Here is a 25775-nt window from a genome sequence, read left to right as displayed (position 1 = left end):
ATTCTGGTTCCGTCCGCTGGATGATTTGGGAGAAGAGAAAAAAATGGGACCATCCGCGCCTGCGCAGTTGGGGAGGCGACGCAAAATGACGCCGCCTCTCCGCACGTGCGCAGTGGGCCCGGGCGGGATCAGACTGCCATTTGACTCCACACATTGAGGTCGATGCCTTGAGTCTACTCCAGGTAAGTAGAATATTGCGTTGCAGGCGTCGGAGCCGGAGCCTCGCCAACGGCCAGCCTGGTGACCAGGACACCATTCTCCCCGTGGCCGGGCAGGAGTGGCTGAATCTGAACCCAGCGGCTGTAACCCCAACTGCGGCGGGGCCCGCTCCCCTCGCCTCCCCCCGCCGCTAGGGCCCAAGCCATCTTCCACCCACGCCACTCCCGCTGGCCCCACTCCACCTTCATCCCCCCCCGCTGGGCCCACGCCACCCCCGCTGGACCCGTGCTGGGCCCACGCCACCTTCACCCCCCCCCGCTAGGCCCACGCCACCTTCACCCCCCCCCCACCGCTGGGCCCACGCCACCTTCACCCCCCTCCGATGTGTCCCACCACCCCCGCTGGGCCCACGCCACCCCCGCTGACCGCCGCTGGGCCCCGCCACCCCCGCTGGGCACACGCCACCTACACCCCCCCTCGCTAGGCCCACGCCACCCCCACTGGGTCCACGCCACGCCCGCTATACGCCTGCTGACTCCTCTCTTTTTTAGACACTGGCAGATATAGTTGAGTGACCAAATCTCCCTTTGTCCTGGACTTGGTCCACATAAGATAAGAAGGGGGAGAGAGGAGGAGGAGAGAGAGTGGAGAGAGAGTTAGGGGTGGAGCTCTGATTCCATCTGTCACCCCACCTCTCCCCTAATGGCTCACATTGACACCTTCGTTGGTAGACAAAAATGCTGGAGAAACTCAGCGGGTGAGGCAGCATCTATGGAGCGAAGAAAATAGGCAACGTTTTGGGTCCAAAGCCTTCTTCAGACTGATGTAAGGGTGGGGGCAGAAAGAAGAAAGGAAGAGGTGGAGCCGGTGGGCTGAGGGAGACCTGAAAAGGGGAGGAGAAAGTAGGGACTACCTGAAATTAGAGAACTCAATGTTCATACCGCTGGTACACAAAAATGCTGGAGAAACTCAGCGGGTGCAGCAGCATCTATGGAGCGAAGGAGATAGGCAACGTTTCGGGCTGAAACCCTTCTTCAGACATACCGCTGGGGTGTAAACTGCCCAACTGCGAAATATGAGGTGCTGCTCCTCCAATTTACAGTGGTCCTCACTCTGGCCATGGAGGAGGCCCAGGACAGAAAGGTCGGATTCGGAATAGGAGGGGGAGTTGAAGTGCTGAGCCACCGGGATATCAGGTTGGTTATTGCGAACCGAGCGAAGGTGTTTGGCGAAGCGATCGCCAAGCCTTCGCTTGGTCTCACCGATGTAGAGCAGCTGACATCTAGAGCAGCGGATGCAATAGATGAGGTTGGAGGAGGTGCAGGTGAACCTCTGCCGTACCTGGAACGACTGCTTGGGTCCTTGAATGGAGTCAAGGGGGGAGGTAAAGCGACAAGTGTAGCATTTCCTTCGTCACTTGTCAGATTCCTCCACTGACAGCCTTTGTGTTCCTGCTTATCACCTTCCAGTAGCAATCTGAACTTTCACCCGCCCCTCCCCTGGTTCCCTATGCCTTCCCTTGTTCCTCTTTTTTCCTGTTTCTCTTTTTTCTCTTCTGTTCGCCTCCATTCATTAACTACCTGCCTTTGCCTCCCCTATCTGGCTCTTGCCCATCATCCTCTCCATAGTCTACCCATCACTTCTGACTTGTCTCACCCCTCCCCCTCTCCTTATATACACTGGCCATCTTCCCTCTCTACTCTCGATCCTGATGCAGGATTTCGACCCAAACTGCTGACCACTCCTTTCCATCCACATATGCTGCTTGACCCACTGAGTTCCTCCAACAGATTGTTTGTTGGTAGCAATGCAGAGTGGAGTGACATGTGGCATGGAATGCAATGTTTTTGCACATTGGTCTCAATGTTCAGTGTGTAGATGTGAAATAGAGGGAGCTAAAGACAGATGTGTCACGTTACTGGGATAGAAACCATTGCAGTCAGGTTGCCAGTTCCCCTGACTGCCACCAAATTTAAGGGCCTGGCCCACTTACGCGATTTTTTTCGACAACTTGCCAGCACCCGACATGTGACGCCTGTTTTGTCGAGAGTAGTCGCCCAAAGAGTCGTACCTTTTTCTGATTGCCGCTAGATTTTCAAAAATTTTGGAGACCTATGACGAATGCCGGCAAGTCGCCGAAAAAGTCGCGTAAGTGAGACATGCCCTTAAATGTCAACCTCCCAGGTGCTGCTGCTGGAAACACAGGATGAAAAGTACTTGCTCCTTCCTTTTCACTGTACCTCGTTCCACATGACAATAAACTAAACATCTCCAACAAGCTCTGATGCCAAAGCATTCTACATGCCTCCAGAGATGGACCAAATGAATCCAAACTCGCAGGACTGATGACTGATGCCAGGAGCATTATGTTTGCCAGAGTGATGGTTCACAGCACACCCTGCCAAATTGCTGCAGTGCCTTGAAGAAATCAGCTGTGCCTGCAATAGCTGCCTCATTTCCTTAATATGGTGAAAACATTCTCACACTATCTTCAAGCCACAGGCCACTGCCAAATCCAATTAACTATTCATTCCCATTAAGCCAGTTGTATATAGAATGACAGAGTTTAAAAATTTAACAATCGAATGTTATTAATATTCATGTACAAATTAAAACCAGAATAAGATGAAGAGTCTCGACACCAACATGAACTGTCCATTTCACTCTACAGATGATGCCCGAGTTCCTCCAGCAGCTCATTTTTCTGCTCCAGATTCTAGTATCCACAGTCTTTCCCAAGAGAATACTGGATGTGGAGAAATTTATTTAGTCAGAGGGTGGTGAATCTGTGGGATTATTTGCCATAGAAGGCTGTGGAGGCCAAGTCAGTGGATATATTTAAGGCAGAGAGAGATAGATAGATAGATTTTTGATTAATATGGGGAGAAGGCAGGAGAATGGGGTTAGGAGGGAAAGATAGATCAGCCATTATTGAATGGTGGGGTAAACTAGATGGGCCGAATGGCCTAGTTCTGCTCCACATGATTTTATGATCCTTTCTAATCTTCAGACAGGATTCCAATCTCAAGCATTTAATGGTTACTCTGTAAATCATCAAGTAGCTCTGAAAAGTTTTGATGAACGTTCATTAACGAAGCAGAAACTTTGGTGGTTGGTAAGATTTTAGAGTCAATTAGAAAGGATGAGGTCACGCAGTACTTTGAAGTCCACGATAAAATAGGCCAAAGTCAGCAATGGTTTTGTGAAGGGAAGATATTGCCTGACAAATCTGCCTGACAAAACTCCAGCAAGTACAGCCTCAGACGTGTCAAACGCTCATCATATGTTAACCTACTCATTCCTGGAATCATTGGTGCAAGGATTACTCCTCCCTTTAATTTGAAATTAAAATCATTGTGATTGCCACTCAGATGGTCTGCTGTTATAAAAACATTTAGGCCACTGGATTCAAAAAATATCTTGGGCTGTCTAAACCAAATTGTTTGCTGTGAACAGGCATCTGTTACGTATTGCACAAATAGTACATAAGGCAGTTTGGTGTTGGGCTTTCATCAGTGCCAAGGTAGTAGCATATATGGTGGTTATTATATTGATATAATCCTAATGCTGATGAAGGCACAGCAACAAACTGCATTATTTAGATGTTCCATATTTGTTACACTTTGTATTAGATTTATAATTCTCTGAATGAGGTTGATAAGAAATTTTTTTTTTTTAAAGATACAGCATGGAAACAGGCCCTTCAGCCCACGTTGACCCTCAACCACCCTTTCACGCAAGTTCTATGTCATCCCATTTTCGCATCCACTCCTTACACATTAGGGGCAATTTTACCGAGGGCCAATTAATCTAAAAACCTGCATGTTTTTGGATATGGGAGGAAAGCAGAGCGCCCCAGAGGAAAGTTAAATGGTCACGGAGAATTTGCAAACTCAACACGGACAGAACCCAAGGTCAGGATTAAACCCGGGTCTTTGGCACTGTGAGGCAGCAGCTGCACCAGCTGTGCCACTATGCATCCTAAATTATTAAGTTAATGCTTTTATTTATTGCAACCAACATCATTCTAAGAAAAAGTTGACAGAGTTGACTAATGTACACTATTGTGATTTTGTTTTGTACATCAGCCGCAGTTAAACAAGCTGATATAAAATGAGATTATTTTGTTGTGTAAATTTTTAATTTTCCTTTAAACGGCATTAGACTTAGACTTAAATCCTTTATTTGTCATTCAGACCTTTCGGTCTGAACGAAATGTCGTTGCCTGCAGCCATACATGTAATAATAAACAACAAAACACACAATAAACACAAATTAACATCCACCACAGTGAGTTCACCAGGCACCTCCTCACTGTGATGGAGGCAAAGATCTTAGGGTTACTGTCTCTTCCCTCCTCTTCTCCCTCTGCGCTGAGGCGATACCCCACCGGGCGATGGTAAGTCAGTCCCGCGGCTCACCGAGCTCCGTGAACGGGCCGGTTCAAGCTACGCGGCCCGGGGTGGTCGAAGCTGCCGCCTTCCAGTCCAGCGAACGCAGCTGTTGCCGCGGGAGCTCCGGAAAACAGGCACCAGCCTGTGACCTGCAAGCTCCCAACGATGTCGCCTACTGGCCCGCGGCCGAGCCCCGGATTCAGGTTGCCGCCGCTAGAACGTCGCCTCAGCCACCAGAGCACCGTCTCAGCCCCGCGCCAGGCCGCCCTCACGGGAGCGCCGTCTCAGCCCCGCTTCGGGCCGCCACAGCCACCGGAGCACCGTCCCAGCCCCGAGTCGGGCCGCCCTCACGGGAGCGCCGTTCCAGCCCCGAGCCGGGCCGCCCTCACAGGAGCGCCGTTCCAGCGTCGCGTCGTGCGCCGCCCTCACCGGAGTGCCGAGTCGTGCCGCTGCCACCGGAGCGTCTCAGCCCCGCACCGGGCCGCCCTCACCGGAGCGCCGAGTCGTGCCGCTGCCCGAATGCCGCCACAGCTCGAAGACGGCCAGCCTCGCGTTGGTGAGTCCTGGCTGGCTCTACCTCCGGAGCCTCGAGGTCGGTCGCAGGTTGGAGGCCGCCAGCTCCGCCATTAGACGGAGGCAGAGAAGGGGGATACGACAAGAAAAAGTCGCATTCCCCCGAAGGGAGAGACAGAAAGCCCTGTTTCAGCCCCCCCCCCCCCACACATAACACAACCTAATAACCAAAAATTTAACTAAACAAGGCAAAAAAAACAACACAAAAAAGTAAAAACAGACGGACTGCAGGCGAGCCGCAGCCGTTCAACAGCGCCGCCACTTCCGGAACCATATTTCTTTGTAACCCAACAAAAGATATGATTACATTTGTAGTGCAAGCACTAGGGATGTATAGCAAATATGATTCAAAGATTCAGGGGGCGCCGTCCTGTATGGTATGGCTGCCCAGCCTGCAGCTGTCCGTTTTTTCTCTATTTTTTTTATTTTTAGTTAGTTGAGTTTTTTGTTCTGGAGTTCTAGCCCTTTTTATGTGGGGGGAGGGGGGGGGGAAGGGGGAAACTGCTTTTCTAGGGTCCCTACCTGGTCGGAGAGGCAGCTTTTCTCCGGGCTGCACCGTCGACCCGTCGACCCGTCCTCGGCTTCGACAGCGGCACAGCGCTGGAGCGCTATCGCGGAGCGGGCGATGCCCTACCCGGGTCGCCGCGCTGGAACTCCAGTGAGCTGAGACCGCCGATAAAAACATCGCGGAGCTGCGGGTCTGAGGAGCGGCCAGCTACGGGTGGCGGCGCTGACTTTTCATCGGGAGCCTGGGATCTCTCAGCGAGATCACCAGTTGTGGAGCTCCATCCAGCACGGCCTTGTTGACTTCGGAAGCCGCGGCCTCCAGTACGGAAGCGGCCGTTCCAGGTGTCCCAAGCCGCTGTGAGGATTCTCCCGACGCCGGAGCACAATCACCCGGCGAGAACGGCCTGGAACATTGGAACATGTCTGTATTCTTTTTTTATGTGCTGCATGGCAAGAAGCATTTCACTACACCTAGGTGTATGTGACCAATAAAAATAACCTTTGATAACCTTTGAGATAATTCTTTAATTTTCCCTGATAAGTATTTTTTAAATACTTTTCTGAGGATGTTTTTTTTTCCAATGTGGAAAACCATCCAGACCTATTATCTGCAACAGAATTAAGTAATTAAGTTGAAAATTGCACCAAATAATAGTATTAAGATTCAAATGTACACATGATACATCACAGTGATTTTCCAGTACAATCTATACATCCAACAGTTGGTTCATCAAATCCATTAATCCTATGAAACGTACAAAACTGAGGAGCAGATGAGAACCAAAACCTTAAATACAATATAAACCATAATACAAAACATACACTATTCACACAGCATAAAACTCTATATTAGGATTCCCTATGTCATTTATATTACACAAATATCTTAAAGTATGGTTACTTATGAGCCTAAATTCTCACATGCCAATCTCAATTCAATACAGAGAAATATGAGGTGTTGCATTTCGGGAAGTCTAACATGGGCAGGACCTACACAGTGAATGGTAGGACAGAGGAATCTAGGAATGCAGGTGCATTCAAGGTTCCTTGAAGGTGGAGTCGCAGGTAGATAGGGTGGTCAATAAGGCATTTGGCACATTGGCCTTCATCAGTCAGAGTATAGAGTATAGAAGTTGGGAGTTCATATTGCAGTTGTATAAGACATTGGTGAGGCAACATTTAGAGCATTGTGTTCAGTTCTGGCACCATGTTATAGAAAAGATGTTGTCAAGCTGGAAAGAGTACAGAAGATTTACAAGGATGTTGCCAGGACTAGAGAGTCTGAGCTATTGGGAGAGGTTGAGTAGGCTGGGACTCTATTCCCTGGGAGCACAGGAGGATGAGGGGTGATCTTATAAGAGGTGTATAAAATCATGACAGAAGTAGATCGGGTAGATGTACAGGGTCTCTTGACCAGAGTAGGTGAATCGAGGACCAGAGGACATAGGTTTAAGGTGAAGGGGAAAAGATTTAATAGGAATCTGAGGGATAACTTTTCCACACAAAGGGTGGTGGGTGTATGGAACAAGCTCCACAGGAGGCAGGGACTATCCCAACATTTAAGAAACAGCTAGACAGGTACATGGATAGCACAGATTTGGGGAGATATGGACCAAACGAGGATAGATGGGACTAGTGTAGCTGGGACATGTTGGCCGGTGTGGGCAAGTTGGGCCGATGGGCCTGTTTCCACACTGTATCACTCTATGATTCTATGTATTTCTAATTTAAATATTTGTAAAACTATTACTCGTTAATGTTATAATCACATTATCACAACATTTCAATTTGGATTTTCACTTTACATACAACTTCCATTTCACTGAGTGTTTGCACACACCACAATTCTTATTTCAAAATACCAGACCAAGATGGTCACCCATTAAATAATATACCTAGAGTGATCATTGTTGTGCAAACTGCTTCAGAAAAACTACTCTTATATTCACAGCAAGACTACTTCCAGGTAACGATCACAAAAGCACGACAATTAACGTAACAGATAGTGGAGACACAAGAAACTGCAGATTCTGGAATCACTAGCAAAACACACAATGCTGGAGGTAATCCCCAAATTAGACAGCATCTGTGGAGGGAATGGACAGGCGACGTTTCGGGTCGGGACACCTCTTCAGACAAAGAAGGGTAAAGAATCTTCAGACTGAAGGGTGCCGACCCAAAACATCATCTGTCCATTCCCTCCACAGATATTGCCTAACCCGCTGAGTTCCGCCAGCACTTTGGTTTTTGTAACAGATACAAGTTCAAATTTGTATTGCAAGTTATCAGTCAGCAGTTTCAATCAAACTAAATTTTATAATAATATGCCTTCATATGGTTAAGTAATTTCATAATTGCAATTTGTTCCATTATAAATTAATTTAACTTTTAATCATAAAATATCTTTCAATGATTGAGGATTGGATGTAATTTATCAATCAACCTACCTTTTCCTGTGTTCATACTTAATTTTAGTTCTCATTTGGCATCACGTGCCCAAATATTTCCTGTGACACAACACAGATCGAGAAGGCACAATTTTCTAAATGTAGCCCAACAAATTATAATTTCGAAGGGGCTTTTAAAAAATAAATCTCATAAATGTCTAAGATCTGCATAACATCCAAAAAAACTCTTGGTTTTCAAAAGACTAATAACTCCTTCAATGAAAATGTAATAGTTGCAAACCTATTCAAACTACAGAACCTAGTTTCAGAATATACACATTCATACAATCAAATAATCTAATTTTTCCACGAACTCTTTAGAACAATAGATACGTGTAAATATCCCGAAAAATTAAATGACAGTCAAACAGCACGGAAACAGGCCATTCTGCTCAACTTTCCCAAGCTGACCAGAATTCCCCTTCTACGTTGGTCCACACTTGGCCCATTTCCTTCTACCTTTCCTATCCATGTACCTGTACAAGTGTTTTTTAAATGCTGATATAGTACCTGCTTCAACTCTCTCCTAGGGAGCTCATTCTAAATGCACACCACCCTCCGAGTGAAAAGGTTGCCCGTCAAGTTCCTGTTAAATCTTTCCTCTCTCACCTTAAACTTGTATCCTCTGTTTCCTGATTGCCCAACTCTGGGGAAAAGACTCTGCATTTACCCTATCTATTACCCTCATAATTTTATAAGCTCACACTTCAGGCTCCTGCAGTCCAAGGAGTAAAGTCCTAACCTGCCCAACCTCTCTCTTTTGCTCAGACCCTCAAAACCTGGCAATATCCTTGTAAATCTTCTCTGCACTCTTTCCAGTTTAACGACATATTTCCTACAGCAGTGTGAGCAAAACTGAACAAAATACTTCAAAATGCGGCCTCAACAACATCATAGATACATACACAATAGGTGCAGGTGTAGATCATTCGGTCCTTTGAACCAGCACCGCCATTCAATGTGATTATGGCTAATCATCCACAATCAGTACCCCGTTCCTGTCTTCTCCCCATATGCCTTGATTCCGCTAGCCCTAAGAACTCTATCCATCTCTCCTTTGAATGCATCCAGTGAATCGGCCTCCACTGCCTTCTGAGGCAGAGAATTCCACAAACTCACAACTCTCTGGGTGAAAACGTTTTTCCCTCATCTCAGTTCTAAATGGCCTACCCCGTATTCTTAAACTGTGGCCCCTGGCTCTGGACTCCCCCAACATCGGGAACATTGCATGACTCCCCTGCATCTAGCGCGTGCAATCCCTTAATAATTTTATATCTTTCTATAAGATCACCTCTCATCCTTCTAAATTCCTGTCTCTCCATTATTTCATCATATGACAGCCCCACCATCCCGGGAATTAACCTTGTGAACCTACGCTGCACTCCCTCAATAACAAGAATATCCTTCCTCAAAATATGAGACCAGAACTGCACACAATACTCCAGGTGTGGTCTCACCCCGCCCTGTACAACTGCCCTGTACAAAAGGACCTCTTTGCTCCTATACTCAACACCTATCATCATGAAGGCCAACATGCCATTCGCTTTCTTCACTGCCTGCTGTATCTGCATGCTTACTTTCAGTGACTGATGTACAAGGGTACCCAGGTCGCATTGTATTTCCCCTTTTCCTTATCGGACACCATTCACATAATAATCTGCCTTCATGTTCTTGCCACCAAAGTGGATAACCTTACATTTATCCAAATTAAACTGCATCTGCCATGCATCCACCCACTCACCCAACCTGCTCAAGTCACCCTGGATCCTCATAGCATACTCTTCACAGTTCACACTGCCACCCAGCTTTGTGTCATTTGCAAATTTGCTAATATTACTTTTAATTCCTTCATCTAAATCATGAATGTATATTGTAAATAGCTGCGGTCCCAGCACCGAGTCTTGCGGCACCCCACTGGTCACTGCCTGCCATTCTGAAAGGGACCCGTTAATCCCTACTCTTTCTTTCCTGTCTGCTAACCAATTTTCTATCCATGTCAATACCACAGCCCCAATACCATGTGCTCTAATTTTGCCCACTAATCCCCTGTGTGGGACCTTTTCAAAGGCTTTCTGAAAGTCCAGGTACACTACATCCACTGGCTCTCCCTTGTCCCTTTTACTTGTTACATCCTCAAAAAATTCCAGAAGATTTGTCAAGCATGATTTCCCCTTCGTAAATCCATGCTGACTTGGATCAATCACGTTACTCCTATCCAAATGCGCCACTATTACATATTTAATAATCAACTCCAGCATCTTCCCCCATCACGGATGCCAGGCTAACTGGTCTATAATTCCCTGTTTTCTCTCTCCCTCCTTTCTTAAAACGTGCAATAACATTAGCTACCCTCCAATCCACAGGAAATGATCCAGAATCTATCGAACATTGGAAAATTATCACTATTGCGTCCACGATTTCTAGAGACACCTCCTTGAGTACGCTGGGATGCAGACCATCAGGCCCTGGGGATTTATCAGCCTTCAGTCACATCAGTCCATGGGTGATGGAGGGCCAGAGCGAATGACGGGCCCCATTACAGCAGCAGCGGCGGCTCCACCTTCTTCTGCACCCCGCACGCCCTAATTGCGGCCGCTGCATGCTACTCCGCCAACGGCGATAACCGCTTTCAAATCAAACCCTCCCGCACGCCGAGGCTGGGAGGAAGGGGGAGGCCCCCTTCCACCATCTGCACCTTCCTGTTGGCTGGCGGAGGAGGGGAGGCGGTGGCGAGGAGATCCCAACTGCCTCCCCCTTTGCCAGACAGGGACGGCCAAGGCAGCGGGGCGATGATACCGGTGTTGTCCGAGGAGCGCTGACCTTCCTTCCTCCCCACCTCCTCTGCCCCTTCCTCTCTCTCTCTCTCTTGTACGTCCCCCTCCATCCCCCTTATCCTGGGAACCCTCCTCTCCATCCCCCACATTCATCCTGTACTGATCCTCCATTCATCCTGTGCTGCTCACCCATTCATCCTGCACTGAACCCCCCCATCCATCCTGCACTGATCCCCCCATCCATCCTGTAGTGATCCCCCCATTCATGCTGTAGTGATCCACCCATTCATCCTGTAGTGAACCCCCCATTCATCCTGCACTGATCCCCCCATCCATCCAGTAGTGATCCCCCCATCCATCCTGTAGTGATTCCCCCATCTATCCTGTACTGATCCCCCCCTTCATTCATCCTGCACTGATCCCCTCATTCATCCTGTACTGATCCCCCATCCATCCCGTACTGATCCCCCCATTCAAATTCCACTGACATCCCCCGCGCTCTCCCCTCACAATTTTACCTACTCCAACCGAAACGCACTAATTCTCCTGCCTCAATCAATCCATCCATCCCGCACCGATTGCCTTCTCAAACCCCCCCCCCCCCACATCTATCCATCCCGCACTGATTCACCCCCCCCCACCCGACCCTACTGCGCTGGAAATGTCTTCAGAGCGAACATTGACTATGTTTGATAACGGAATGCAATCAGATGTGTTTTAATTCCCAATGTTATTTGTTTTAGTCCATAAAGATGGATTAATAAAATTGTGAACACGTGAAACATTAAAACCGCAGTGTTCGATTGTCACTGCTGCTGTTGACACGTTATTGTAGAATTCATTTTAATGGCAAATCAATGATCTTAATATGGAGTATCAGTACTGTAGTTATTTAATGAGCAACATTCACAACTATTCGTTGGATTTATCCAGGTTTTACTTCTACAGTCGGTCATATACATCACAGATTTGGTCAGGAGATATTTCAGTTGAAATTTTAAAGTTCATTCTGAAGTGGGAATGGTGGAAACAGCGTTTATCAATAGTTTTTTAAAAACCTGATGTGTACAAACTGGGTATCTTCATTACTGTTCACAACACATACATCTAATCTGATTGTCCGGTAATGTGGCGTTTTGACACCTTTAAACATAATGCCAAAAGAACAATATCTCAGTTAGTGTAATGTTTAACCTGTCAGATGGGTATAGTCGGTTTTAACAGCTATATCATAAAATGCCTTTAGAAATTTCCTTGCAACCTGTATATTTTGTTGTGGATAAATTATGTGGGAAGCGAGTGTGTTTATGTACCAATAGCAATAACAACCCATGCTATGGCCATGTCATGGTAATTTTCGGTCCTTCACAGAAAACATGCTTGCATCAATCTGTAGTGTACATGGTTAAGCATATATGTTACCATGGTTCTTGGATTTATTGACACAGGCTGAATAATCCAACCACATTTTTGTTTGAAAGCGGAATAGAAATTGCATTCATTGCAACGTGTAAAAAGAGTTGAGATACTGTATTATAATTTTGCTGCATGTCATTGTGCTATATATTATGTCTTGATTGATGAATATGTTTAGTTTGTGACTATTTGAAGCAGAAATAACATGTGAATGCTTCATTGAGAATAATTCTGACTGGTTACTACGCACTTCGGCCGAGCACATTATCGCACACGTCATGCAAGCCATCTTAAATTACCACCTAAACTGTCATTTGGCAACCTAAAAAGCTGCCTAGGTTGCCTGGCTGACAACAGAGAAAAAAAGTTAAGTGAGAGCCCTGCTCATTGCCAAATGTTGTAAACAAATTTCAAATCTTTGAAAGGACCTCAATAGATTTACCATTAATTTTCTTATTTCTGGCCATCACGATGGAAATATAAAACATTAAATAAATCATAAATTTGCTAAAACTGCTCAGCAAGTCTGCCAGCATGGTACACAGCTGATGACACAAAGATAGGTAGATTACCAAATTGCAGGGAGAATCCAAAGATCCACCAAATGGATACAGATAAACAGAGATTGGTTAGCAGACAGTGTATAAATCTGGGACCACGTGAGGGTATCTTGGTTCTTGGTTTCTTGGTCCTCTAAAATATTCCAAATGGAATTTAAACTGGAGGTGGTACCCCATCTCCCCCCTCCCCCACACCTCTCTCCCCCCCTCCTCCACCCCTCTCTCCTCCCCTCCCCCACCCTTCTCTCCTACCCCTCTCCATCTCCCTCTCCTCACCCCTCTCCCTCTCCTCTCCTCCCCCTCCTCCTCCCACCCCATCCCTCTCTCCCCCACCCCCCTTCCCTCTCTACCCCACCCCCTTCCCTCTCTCCCTCCCCTTCCCCCTACCCCTCTGTCCCTCTTCCACCACTCCCCCTACCCCTCCCTCCCCACTCTTCCACCACTTACCCCACCCTCTCCCTCCCCCACCCTCTCCCCTTTCACCCCCCACCCCTTCCCCTACCCCTCTGTTCCTCTTCCACCACTCCCCCTACCCTTCCCTCCCTACCCACTCTTCCACTTCTCTCCCCCTCCCACTCCCACTCTCCCCCCACCCCTCTCCCCCTCCCTCCCCTACCCCATCTCCCTCCTCCCCTCCCTCCGCCCTCCCCCACACCTTTCTCCCCAACCCTCTCTCTTCCCGTACCCCACCCCTCTCTCCTCCCCCTCTCCATCTCCCTCTCCCTGCCTGCAGTCATACACAATAATAATAAATAACAAAACATACAATACACACAAATTAACATCCACCACAGTGAGTTCACCAAGCACCTCCTCACTGTGTATCTTTGGAAAGAAGAATGAGATAGCACATTATAACTTGAATGTTGTTAAACTACAAAATGTTATGATATAAATGGATCAGTGGGCCCCGAGTACCTGAAACAACTAAAGATGGCTGGTGTGAACACAATTAAATAACAAAGTTAATAAAGTGTGAGCCTTTGTTTTAGGGAGTGAAGAGTAGGGATGATTTGATGCTCGCTGGTGATACCATCGCCCGCCAGGGGGACTCTAACATCTAACGTCAGGGGCCTCAATCAGCTCGATGCAGCAGTTTGGCTGCTTGTCTGCAGGAGAGGAATGGGCACAGAGAACAGGGAAGAGATAAGACTTTGCCTTCCATCACAGTGAGGAGGTGTTTGGGGATTCACTGTGATGGATGTTTTGTGTGGAATTGTGTTAATTGTGTGTTTTGGTTTTTTTTGTTTGATGATGACTGCAGAAACGCAATTTCGGTTGAACTTAAATGTTCAAATGACAATAAACGATAAACGAAACAAAACAATAAACGAAACGATACACTGTTTACAGTCTTGGTCCCCACATTGAAGAAACATGTGTAAGAAAGAACTGCAGATGCTGGTTTAAATCGAAGGTAGACACAAAATCCTGGAGTAACTCAGTACCTCACATTCCACCCCATCAGCCATCGCATATAGCATATAATCCTCCAACATTTTCGCCACCTCCAACGGGATCCCACAACTAGCAACATCTTCCTATCTCCACCCCTTTCTGCTTTCTGCAGGGACTGTCCCCTCCAAAACTCTCTGGTCAACACGTCCCTTCCCACCCAAACAACCCCTTCCCCAGGTACTTTCCCCTGTAACCGCAGGAGATGCAGCACCTGTCCTTTTACCTCCCCCCTCGACTCCATCCAAGGACCCAAACAGTCTTTGCAGGTGAGGCAGAGGTTCACTTGCACCTCCTCCAACCTCATCTACTGTATCCGCTGTTCTAGGTGTCAACTTCTCTACATCGGCGAGACCAAGGCACAGGCTCAGCAATCGTTTCACTGAATACCTCCGCTCAGTCCGTCTTAACCTACCTGATCTCCCGGTGGCTCAGCACTTCAAATCCCACTCCCATTCCCAATCTAACTTTTCCGTCCTGGGCCTCCTCCATTGTCAGAGTGAAGGAATTTATTTCCACGAATCATCATAATTCTATTAAAGTCATACAGCACAGAAAAAGGCCCTTCAGCCCATCATGGCAATGATGACCAAGATGCCCCATCTACATTAGTACCACCTGTCCACGTTTGAACCAAATCCCTCTAAACCTTTCTATCCATGGACCTGTCCAAATGTCTTTTAAACGTTGTTATAGTACCTGCTAATGTTCCCAGATCTCCAGATCTGTCCCTTACAGTATGTTTAAGAAAGAACTGCAGATGCTGGAAAAATCGAAGGTAGACAAAAATGCTGGAAAATCTCAGCGGGTGAGGCAGCATCCATGGAGCGAAGGAGGAATAGGTGACGTTTTGGGTCGAGACCCTTCTTCAGACTGATGTGAAGGTGGGGGGGGGGCAGGTAGAAGAAAGGAAGAAGTGGATACAGTGGGCTGTGGGAGAGCTGGGAAGGGGAGGGGAAGGAAGGAGAAAGCAAGGACTACCTGAAATTGGAGAAGTCAATGTTCATACCGCTGGGGTGTAAACTATCCAAGAAAAATATGAGGAGCTGCTCCTCCAATTTGCGGTGGGACTCTGGCCATGGAGGTGGCCCAGGACAGAAAGGTTGGATTTGGAATGGGAGGGGGAGTTGAAGTGCTGACCCAGGTTGGTTAAGCGAACTGTGCGGAGCTGTTGGGCGAAGCGATCGCCAAGCCTGCGCTCCATGGACTTTCCTGGTCCGAGAACACTAACGCAATTATCAAAAAAGCTCATCAGCGCCTCTACTTCCTGAGAAGATTACGGAGAGTCGGTTTGTCAAGGAAGACTCTCTCTAACTTCTACAGGTGCACAGTAGAGAGCATGCTGACCGGTTGCATCGTGGCTTGGTTCAGCAATTTGAGCGCCCTGGAGAGGAAAAGACTACAAAAAGTAGTAAACACTGCCCAGTCCATCATCGGCTCTGACCTTCCTTCCATCGAGGGGATTTATCGCAGTCGCTGCCTCAAAAAGGTTGGCAGTATCATCAAAGACCCACACCATCCTGGCCACACACTCATCTCCCTGCTACCTTCAGGTAGAAGGTACAGGAGCCTGAAGACTGCAACAACCTGGTTCAGGAATAGCTACTTCCCCACAGCCATCAGGCTATTAAACCTGGCTCGGACAAAGCTCTGATTATTAATAACCACTTTCTGCTATTTGCACTTTATCAGTTTATTTATTCATGTGTGTATATATTTATATCATGGTATATGGACACATTTATCTGTTTTGTAGTAAATGCCTACTATTTTCTGTGTGCTTAAGCAAAGCAAGAATTTCATTGTCCTATACAGGGACACATGACAATAAACTCACTTGAACTTGAACTTGAACTAGTCTCACTGTAGAGCAGTTGACTAGATGAGGTTGGAGGAGGTGCAGGTGAACCTCTGCCTCACCTGGAGGTTTACCTGCACCTCCTCCAACCTCATCTATTGCATCTGAAGAAGGGTGTCCACCCGAAACGTCACCTATTCCTTCGCTCCGTAATTGCTGCCTCACCCGGTGAGTTTCTCCAGCATTTTTGTCTACCTTCTCCAGCATTTTTGTCCCTTACAGTATTTTCTGTTAAATTTCTAATTTCTGGCATCAGCAATATTTTGCCTCCATTTACATAAATTGTCCCAGGAAATTTTATACTAGAAAACAGTAAAATTAAGATATGAATTATATCTACATTTTATGTCTGCACAGTTATTATTTTCGAGCGAACCATACTCTGTTCAGTTTAGTATATTGACATGTGTACAGAGGTACAGTGAAAAGCTTTTGTTGCATATTGGAATATACATTAAAATTATCAGCAATTAGAATGCTTTGCACTGATTACTCACCAATATTTCAGCACCCGCACATTCCCCGCAGCTGTTACCCCTTACAATTACGAACAATAAATGATCAATCAAATGATCAACATGATTAACCCTCAAACTCACACATATTCAAAAGAGCTGGCCAAAACATTATCTCGGTGCCAAGCATGTTTTTCCAACCATAATGGGGAGCTTCATTACATTTCATTTTCAGTATTTTAATAATGCAGAGCCTGTCACCATGAATGTGCTCCTCACTGACTTGTGCAGCTTTCTCATTAGTAAACAGTAATACATTCTATCTTCCGTTAAGTTACTAGCTTCTAGATAAGATGTCTATCTTTCATTAAGTTACTAGCTTCTAGATAAGATGTCTAGCTCTTGGAGAGACCATTGGCTGGTCTGGGTGAAGAATGTCCAAAGTTTTCGAGTAATATTGGTGAGAACACAACATCAAGATGAACAGCATACCATCCCTTGTTGTTATAGTATCAGACATGTTTAGCTATGAAGAAGGGTTTTGGCCCGAAACGTAGCCTATTTCCTTCGCTCCATAGATGCTGCTGCACCCGCTGAGTTTCTCCAGCATTTTTGTGTACCTTCGATCTTCATCTGCAGTTCCTTCTTGAACACATGTTTAGCTATTTATCAGCTTCTTGTTACAACTAAAGTTAATTCAACCATAGCTTTAGCCCAATAATCTTGTGTATTTCCCTCCTTTAAAGGTCTGTCTATTTTTTGTCTAAAAAGCATAATATCTTCTTTCTCAAATGTTCTCTGTGGCAAAACCATTTATATTTCAACAACTCTCAGCATGTTTTTTACTGTACCACTAATCTTGATCCTGCCCCCACTCTTGGGGAAAAGATAATGCAAAAATATGTTGACTCTTAAAACAATGCCACATGAGTACCATGGTACATTAAATATTTACACTCAAAGTTCCATGACAAATAATAATGGTATTACGATTACAGTATTGGAGTTGGTGAAAAGCTGTGAATTGAATTCCTCTTTAGACTAGTCAATGTCATTTACGACGAATAAAACTAAATCAAGCGCATCCCTTCAGCTTTCACAGAACTGAGAGATTTTTCAACCCATGTCCACTCTCCTTCGTTCAAAAATGGCTTTGATAAGAATAGGTCACATCATTACTGCAGGAAAGGGTGGCTGTTTACCAACAATGCCTTTTACGTTGTAATATAAAAGTAAAATATTATACTTACCATTTCTTTGTGCACTCCACCATTAATTCTTGATACGAAGCCACAAATTGGAACTTAGATGCATGTTTCCCTACACGTTGTAATCGTTTCCAAACGGACGCCATAATTATTTTAAACTTTGCTTCTGGTCAGATGTAATATGCAACTTCGGTTTTCCAAGATTATAAATTAATAAAGTTGATCCTCCACAAAGGATTTCTTTCTCATTGTTCATTTAAAAATAATCACAAATAGGTTGAAACATTCCACCGCAGATTGTAAAGCACTCCAATGAACTTCATGACAGTGGCAGGAAATTGCTGTCAATTCTTCCTGGATTAAATGACGTTGAATCATCAGGCCTGAAAACTGAGACAAATGACACATGGATGACACAGACTAAAGTAAAATGCAAACAGATTTTTTTAATGCAATTTTACTGAAGCTTACTAAGATAAACTGGTTTAAAACTATTCTTGAACTATTTTCTGAGATGTAGTCCAACATATCATAGGACATGCCAGTTCTTCCTGTTTACCAAATATTCGATTGGTTGGCAAACGCAACATTTTAACATTATATTAAACTGAGAAATATAATATAAAATTAATCACCTATATAATAATTGTATCCCTTTATTTGTAATGCATTATTCATTGAAGGGAACATATACTTTTCATTTTAAAACTAAATAAACAGTGATAGAAATAGATGAAGGATGGGAGGAGGCTCAAACAGAACATAAACGTAAGCATAGACAAGGTTCCCTGAATGGCTTGATTCTGTACTGTATGCACATTTCTACAAAAAACAACACGTATATTATAGCGAAACAAATATGTAGATGTTAATATACAAATATTGTCGCACAAAAATCAGGAGCCATTTAGGCAACACACAAATATGACAGTTGGAGCGAGTGGACATGTCAGATGGAGTCTTTGTTTTACCAGCTGATAAATGCCCTCAGTCAGTGAAAATAAACAAGACACCCACTCTCCCCGTGTATTGCCCCCTCCCCCTCTCTTCCCACACCCCCACCCCCTCTCCCCCTGTATTCACCCCTCCCTGTACCCCCATTCGTCCCTCTCCCCCTGTGCCCCACCTAACCCCACGTCGCCCTCGTCCCCCCCCCCGCCCGGCCCTCATCCCACCTCCACCTCCACCTCACCTCACCTCCCTCCCGTCGGCAGCCCAGAGGTGGGGGTTCGGAGCCGGGCCGCAGCTCGCACCGATTCACTCACCGTGTATAGCGCCCATCACAGCCGGCGATCGATCTACGGCGCCGCCTCCATCCTCCCCACGGCCCGCAAAGCCCGAGCTGCCCGTCCCGATCGGAGATAATGGAGCCCGGGAGCGGACAGCAGAGGCGGCAGCGGCCCGGGAACGGACAACAACAGGGGCCCGGGAGCGGTGGCCCGGGAGCGGACAGCAGAGGTGGCGGCGGCGGCGGCGGCCCGGGAACGGACAGTAGCAGCCAAATATCATAGAAGGCTCTAGTATCTCTGACGGCGGCGGCGGCGGCGGCGGCCCTGGAGCGCCCGCTGACGGCGGCGATTGGGCGCGCGGGCGGGCGGCGGTTGGGCGGGGCCGGGGGGGAGGGGCGCTGCTGCCTCACACTAACTTGCTGCCACGCCGCTCACACTAACTTGCTGCCACACACTGACCTGCTGCCTCACACTAACTTGCTTGCCACGCCGCTCACACTAACTTGCTGCCTCGCACAAACCTGCTGCCAGTCGCGCAGCAACACGCCCCGCCCTCCGCCGCTCATTGGTCCGCTGGGTGTCCGAGCCACGTCAATCAGGGGCGTGGCGGGGACAGCATGCATTTCCGGTGGTAAAGATAGGTTGCCCCGCAGTGGGGGGGTGAGGGAACCTCACTAAAACTCACCTGGATAGAGTGGATGTGGAGAGGATGTTTCCACTAGTGGGAGAGTCTACAACTAGAGGGCACAGCCTCAGAATTAAAGGACTTTCCCTTAGGAAGGAGATGAGGAGAAATTATTTAGTCAGAGGGTGGTGAATCTGGAATTCTTTGCCACAGCCGGCTGTGGAGTCAATATCAATGATATGTTTAAAGCAGAGATAGATAGATTCTTGATTAGTAAGGGCGGGGGTTATGGGGACAAGGCAGGAGAATGGGGTTAAGAGGGAAAGATAGATCAGCCATGATTGAATGCACTTGATGGGCCAAATGGCCTAATACTGCTCCAATCACTTATGACCTTATGAGGGATGTGGTGGCTGGAGGGGATGTGGTGCAAGTGAGGTTGTGAGGGAAGAGAGATGAAGAATGAAGTGTAAGTGATGAAGCGGGGGGATGAGTGGAGGATAGTGAAGGTAAAAGAGGGATGTAAACCATCAACACCAAAGTCATTCCTAAGCAGTCTCTCCAGATCGAGGAAGACATTTCCAATCCAGTTTGTGGATTCTGAGATACTATTGATGTTCATTTTCAGTGAGAAGTTCGGCCACTTATGAACAGTTTCTGTGTTTGTCCCGAAGGTTCTCCAAGTTTTTCTGGTCTTTTTATGCTTTGGCCCGATACTCACAGGAGTCAGAGGGGAACACTACACAACATGAGCCCCCCCCCCCCTCAATGTCCCACCTGGAGCAGCACCTGTTTCCACTCCACCCCCACCTACATTCTTTTCTCTGGCTTCACAATCCTGTTTTTTTCACACCAGTTTTTTTTCATCACTGGCCTTTGTCCAACCATTTGTCTATCAAAATCCCTTCTCACCTATGTTCAGCTATTAACTGTCACATTTTGTCCTGACCCTCTTCCATTTTTCATTCTCCAACCCTCCCACCCCCACGCCCTACAATCAGTCAGAAGAAGGGTCCCAACCCGAAACAGCACCTATCCATGTTCTCCAGATTTGCTGCCTGCCTGATCCGCTGAGTTACTCCAGCACTTTGTCTTTTTATGGAATCAGGCCATTTGGGCCGCAAAGATCAAGCACCCATTTACGCTGATCATGTTTTCTTCTCCTCACCTTCCTCTCAACACCCTCAAATTCTACCACTCAATGCACAGATAATTTGCAGTGGCCAATCGACATGCAATCCACAAAACCTTCCACATGGGAGGAAACTCAAGCATCCGGAAGAGATCCACAAATATTACTGGGTTATCTCCACCCAGGAGTATTTAATCTTGGATGTTTGGATATAATTCTTGTAAACCTATGGTGGTTTCCCTTCAAGGACAATGTATGGATCCCTGAAATGCACAGACTAGCAGGTGTGGTTTAACAAGCACTTTGTATAGATTAAAAGTAACTTTTGTCATTTTGCACTCTAGCTTTCAATACCCATATCCTTTATGTATATTTATGAACGTTAGGGCCTCTTTGGCACTCCACTTCTTCTGACATCACAATTTAATAATAGACTCTTCTGTCCTTTGTAGATTCTTGTTGAAACTTATTTGTCAAGTCTATAAAGCTCATGATGTAATCCAGTAAAGTATTGCTGAAAGTGTGAGCAATGGAGAATCTGAAGCATCAATATCTCAGTAGTGCATGGAGCTTGACCCAGTGCATGGAGCTTGACCCAGTGGAGTGCATGGAGCTCGACCCAGTGCATGGAGCTCGACCCAGTGCATGGAGCTCGGCCCAGTGCATGGAGCTCGACCCAGTGCATGGAGCTCGACCCAGTGCATGGACCTAGACCCAGTGCATGGAGCTCGACCCAGTGCATGGAGCTCCGCCCAGTGCATGGAGCTCGACCCAGTGCATGGAGCTCGGCCCAGTGCATGGAGCTCGACCCAGTGCATGGAGCTCAGCCCAGTGCATGGACCTTGACCCAGTGCATGGACCTTGACCCAGTGCATGGACCTCGGCCCAGTCCATGGACCTTGACCCAGTGCATGGAGCTCGGCCCAGTCCATGGACCTTGACCCAGTGCATGGACCTTGACCTAGTGCATGGACCTTGACCTAGTGCATGGAGCTCGACCCAGTGCATGGACCTTGACCCAGTGCATGGACCTTGACCTTAGTGCATGGACCTTGACCTTAGTGCATGGAGCTCGACCCAGTGCATGGAGCTCGACCCAGTGCATGGACCTTGACCCAGTGCATGGACCTTGACCTTAGTGCATGGAGCTCGACCCAGTGCATGGACCTTGACCCAGTGCATGGAGCTCGGCCCAGTGCATGGACCTTGACCCAGTGCATGGAGCTCGGCCCAGTGCATGAAGCTCGGCCCAGTGCATGGACCTTGACCCAGTGCATGGACCTAGACCCAGTGCATGGAGCTCGACCCAGTGCATGGAGCTCGACCCAGTGCATGGAGCTCGGCCCAGTGCATGGAGCTCGGCCCAGTGCATGGAGCTCGGCCCAGTGCATGGAGCTTGGCCCAGTGCATGGACCTTGACCCAGTGCATGGACCTTGACCCAGTGCATGGACCTTGACCCAGTGCATGGACCTTGACCTAGTCCATGGAGCTTGACCAACCTGCTGGGTTGTTCTGACAATTGGTCTTTCCATTACAGTAAACATACTTGACTGACAAAGGTTGAAGATGACGCTGGAGCCAGGCGATTCTTTGCGTGCTGGTCCCAGAAGAGGATTTGCTATCATGCATTATAATTGCTCCACTCTTTGAAATCTTTACTTCAACAGCATTTCTTATCTCTCTCTGTACACTGTGGATGGCTGAATTGTAAATCATGCATAGTATTTTCTTTGACTGGATAGCACTCGACAAAAGCTTTTCACTATACCTCAGTACACGTGACAATAAACTAAACTAATTTAAAATAATTATGTTCATATCAATGCAATGGAATCCTTAACACACAGAGAGTGGTGAATCTCTGGAATTCTCTGCCACAGAAGGTTGTTGAGGCCAGTTCATTGGCTATATTTAAGAGGGAGTTAGATGTGGCCCTTGTGGCTAAAGGGATCAAGGGATCATGCGGTATGGAGAGAAGGCAGGTACAAGTTACTGAGTTGGATGTTCAGCCATGATCATATTGAATAGCGGTGCAGGCTCGAAGGGCCGAATGGCCTACTCCTGCACCTATTTTCTATGTTTCTATGTTAATAGCATAAGTGTCTCAGATTCAAGTGAATACCACACATACTGCTAAAAACTAGCATTAAAATCCCTGCATAACTGACAATAGAGCTTACTGGTCGAACACACAATGCATAGTTGCTTATCCATGTAGTCTTTGTTAAGATTCTGCCTGACCCACTGAGGTACTCCACCACTTGAAGTATTTTTTGGTAAACCAGTATCTGCATCCTTGAGTCCGTAGTTGAACAGGTTTGAAAGAGGATGTAACTTTCCTCCCATCCACATGCCATCAAGACAAGAGGAAAATAAAGTATAAAAACATGGTTCTCTGCATTGATCTTTAAGTGATAATACAATTTATTGCTTGCAGTATATTTCTGGTTTCATCTGACTGTTATTTTGTGAAACGCTCTGCATCAGCAACTTCGACCAGTGATCACACATTAACAAATATATCAATGCAGTTTGTTACTGAGGGATGTACATTTAAACATATAGCAAAGAAAATTCAATGGGAAAAATCATTACTGTTTGCGATTTTTCAACAAGCATTTTTATGATGAATTTCAGGCTTGGGAGATGTAATATTGGTATAAAATCTAAGCAAATTTGTGGAAAACGATTTGTGTAATGATACCATTGGTGTAAGCACATGTTGGCAGTGAAGGTTTCAAAGATAAGAGAATTCAGAGACTGACTACTCAACATAAGAAGGATCTATTGTCTAATTTCATTTTACCAATTGATATGCTCATTAACCAATCTAAGTCATTAACTGAATTCCTGCTCTAGAGCTAAGGGATTATGTGGCTCAAAAGACAGCTGTCTTGAAAATACTTTATGATAAATCAGGGTGAAAAAATATATAAAGACCAAAGTAGAAAATAAATCAAATATGTATTTTAAATAATAAATTAATCCTTTCTAATCAGTGTTCATCCTCATTACACATCAGCGAACTCCTACTTGAGAAACAGTTCAGACTTTTAGAAATATCTCACCTGAATAACTGAGCTATATTTGGGATTTTAAAAGTAAGGCTGAAAGAGAAACATTAAAATGTTAATGAAATACTTGTTAAATAATGTTAAAACTTGTAATTTTACCAACAAATGTATGTTGGGAAGGCCTCCCAGTACTCCAGCTTCAGATAAAAGGAGCAGAGACGGAGTTTAAAAACTTGAAAGGATTCTGCATTGATAAAAACTTTTAAAATATTGCATTCATAACTAAATTGTCCAACAATAAGGTAACAAGGTAACAATAAAGTAATAATGAAGAGGCAGGCTGTATAAATAATTCGACACATGTCTGATTGATTCTCCCTACTGCACTTAGTTTCAGGAAACCTCAAATGAAGAAAGAATTATTGATTTAACAAGGATTGCAGAATGTGATGAAAGAACTTAACTCAAGCAAAAATCAAGCCAGCCTAATGTCTGCATTCTTTTACAACATTTTTCTTAAATTGCTTGACCATTTTTAGAATGCTGGAATGTTAAACAGAGTGGTGTGGGTTTGACCTTAGACGCATTGAATTCACTGTAACAAGCAACAAAAAGAATATTGTTTAAGTAACAACAAAATAATTCTGATTTAAAATCTTAAGTACTGTATGGCTATTAACAATGCAGAATAACATTTCTGAGCAACACTCGAAAATCTGATGAAGGGTCGATGACCTGAAGTGTTAGTTCCACTTCATAGAAAGTTGCCTGACCTGCTGAGTATTTCTGTTCTCATTTTAAGCAGCCTGCTGCTACACAGTTGTTTATTCGGAAGTGTAATTTGGAATCTATTTGATTGCATCATAAATCATGCTTGGTATATTTCAGAAGCCTCTGTGGGGAAATGGAGACTGGAAATGGTTCTGCTGGTTCTGACTGGTTCAAAGTATTCTGAGGGGCATTATAGGTACCCAAGAATAAAAAAAGATCAACTTTTGAATGTTGCTCAATGGTATAGCTGTTTTATTATGCACTCATTTTCAGTTAGCAGCTGGTAGATCTGCTGCCTCATAGCTTCAGAGACCCAGGTTTGATCCTGATCTCAGGTGCTGTCTGTGTGGAGCTTGCATATTCTCCCTATGACCACGTGGATTTCCTCCAGTTTCCTCCCACATCCCAAAGATGTCCGTGTTTGCAGGTTAATTGGCCTCTGTAATTTGCCCCAAGTATGTAGGGAGTGGATGCGGAAGTGGGAAGCATAGCTCTAGTGTGAAAGGGTGATCGATGGTCAGCGTGGTCTTGGTGAGCCTTAGGGCCCGTTTCCACACTGTATATCTCCAAACTTGCATTTGTGTTTTAAGTCTTCAGAACCTTCCAAACAATGTTCCGCGCTGGTTGATCTTATCTCAGTATGTGTGCATGCAGACAAACATCGCAACAGTGACTGACAGTCTTCAGTTAACATTGCCCAGATTTGTTGGCCAGTGGCTTGCTTCAGGAGTGTCTCAGTGTAAATCAGTGTCAACAAACGATTGAAGAGACACTAATTTGCATCATGCTTTGTAACTTGTGACCATTCTTCGTAGTAGCAATGTTGGTTTTCCTTTGTTTTTATTTCAACAAGTCAAACAAACTATCAGTAAGGAAAAGGTAGACAAAAATGCTGGAGAAACTCAGCGGGTGAGGCAGCATCTATGGAGCGAAGGAAATAGGCAATGTTTCAGGTCGAAACCCTTCTTCAGACTGATCAGTAATGAAAATATTATTTGGTCTCTGGAACAAATAGTCTTTGCTGTTTTCAGTCACTAGCTGTAAAGTGTATAACGTGTTTCATTAGGAATATGCACCACACAAGTCAGTCAGCTAAAGTAGCTCAAATTTTGCCTGAAAATAAAAGTTGAGAATATGGGAAACGTTCAGCATATCAGTTATTAACTGAAGAGAGAGAATGTTTTAAGCCCGTGTCCT

At 45.8% G+C, this 25775-nt stretch overlaps 1 protein-coding gene and 1 long non-coding RNA gene across 5 annotated transcripts in view; one reads left to right on the top strand and one right to left on the bottom strand.

Moving 5' to 3' along the window:
• The window catches only part of ehbp1 (EH domain binding protein 1), a 351647-nt gene extending 332249 nt beyond the window's left edge, over window positions 1–19398 (bottom strand). For 2 of the 4 annotated variants that reach the window (XM_033026305.1, XM_033026307.1), the window contains exons 1-2: window positions 19072–19394; window positions 17849–18196 (exon numbers count right to left, since the gene is read on the bottom strand). In XM_033026305.1, coding sequence (XP_032882196.1) covers window positions 17849–17952 — 104 coding nt within the window. In that variant the 5' untranslated portion in view covers window positions 17953–18196; window positions 19072–19394. Of the gene's footprint in view, window positions 1–17848; window positions 18197–19071 lie in introns of all 4 variants that reach the window. The other 2 variants (XM_033026308.1, XM_033026306.1) reach the window with 2 other exon arrangements.
• LOC116976426 lies at window positions 1561–12594 on the top strand. Its single transcript, XR_004412952.1, has 3 exons — window positions 1561–1571; window positions 5563–5566; window positions 12469–12594. It is a non-coding gene; the product is annotated as an uncharacterized LOC116976426 (long non-coding RNA).
• Window positions 19399–25775: the final 6377 nt, after the last annotated feature.

This window comes from Amblyraja radiata, chromosome 8, assembly GCF_010909765.2.
Source record: "Amblyraja radiata isolate CabotCenter1 chromosome 8, sAmbRad1.1.pri, whole genome shotgun sequence".
NCBI classification, from domain to species: domain Eukaryota; kingdom Metazoa; phylum Chordata; class Chondrichthyes; order Rajiformes; family Rajidae; genus Amblyraja; species Amblyraja radiata.
The sequence above is the reverse complement of the archived record's forward strand: the minus strand, read 5'-3'. Positions and strand labels throughout refer to the sequence as shown.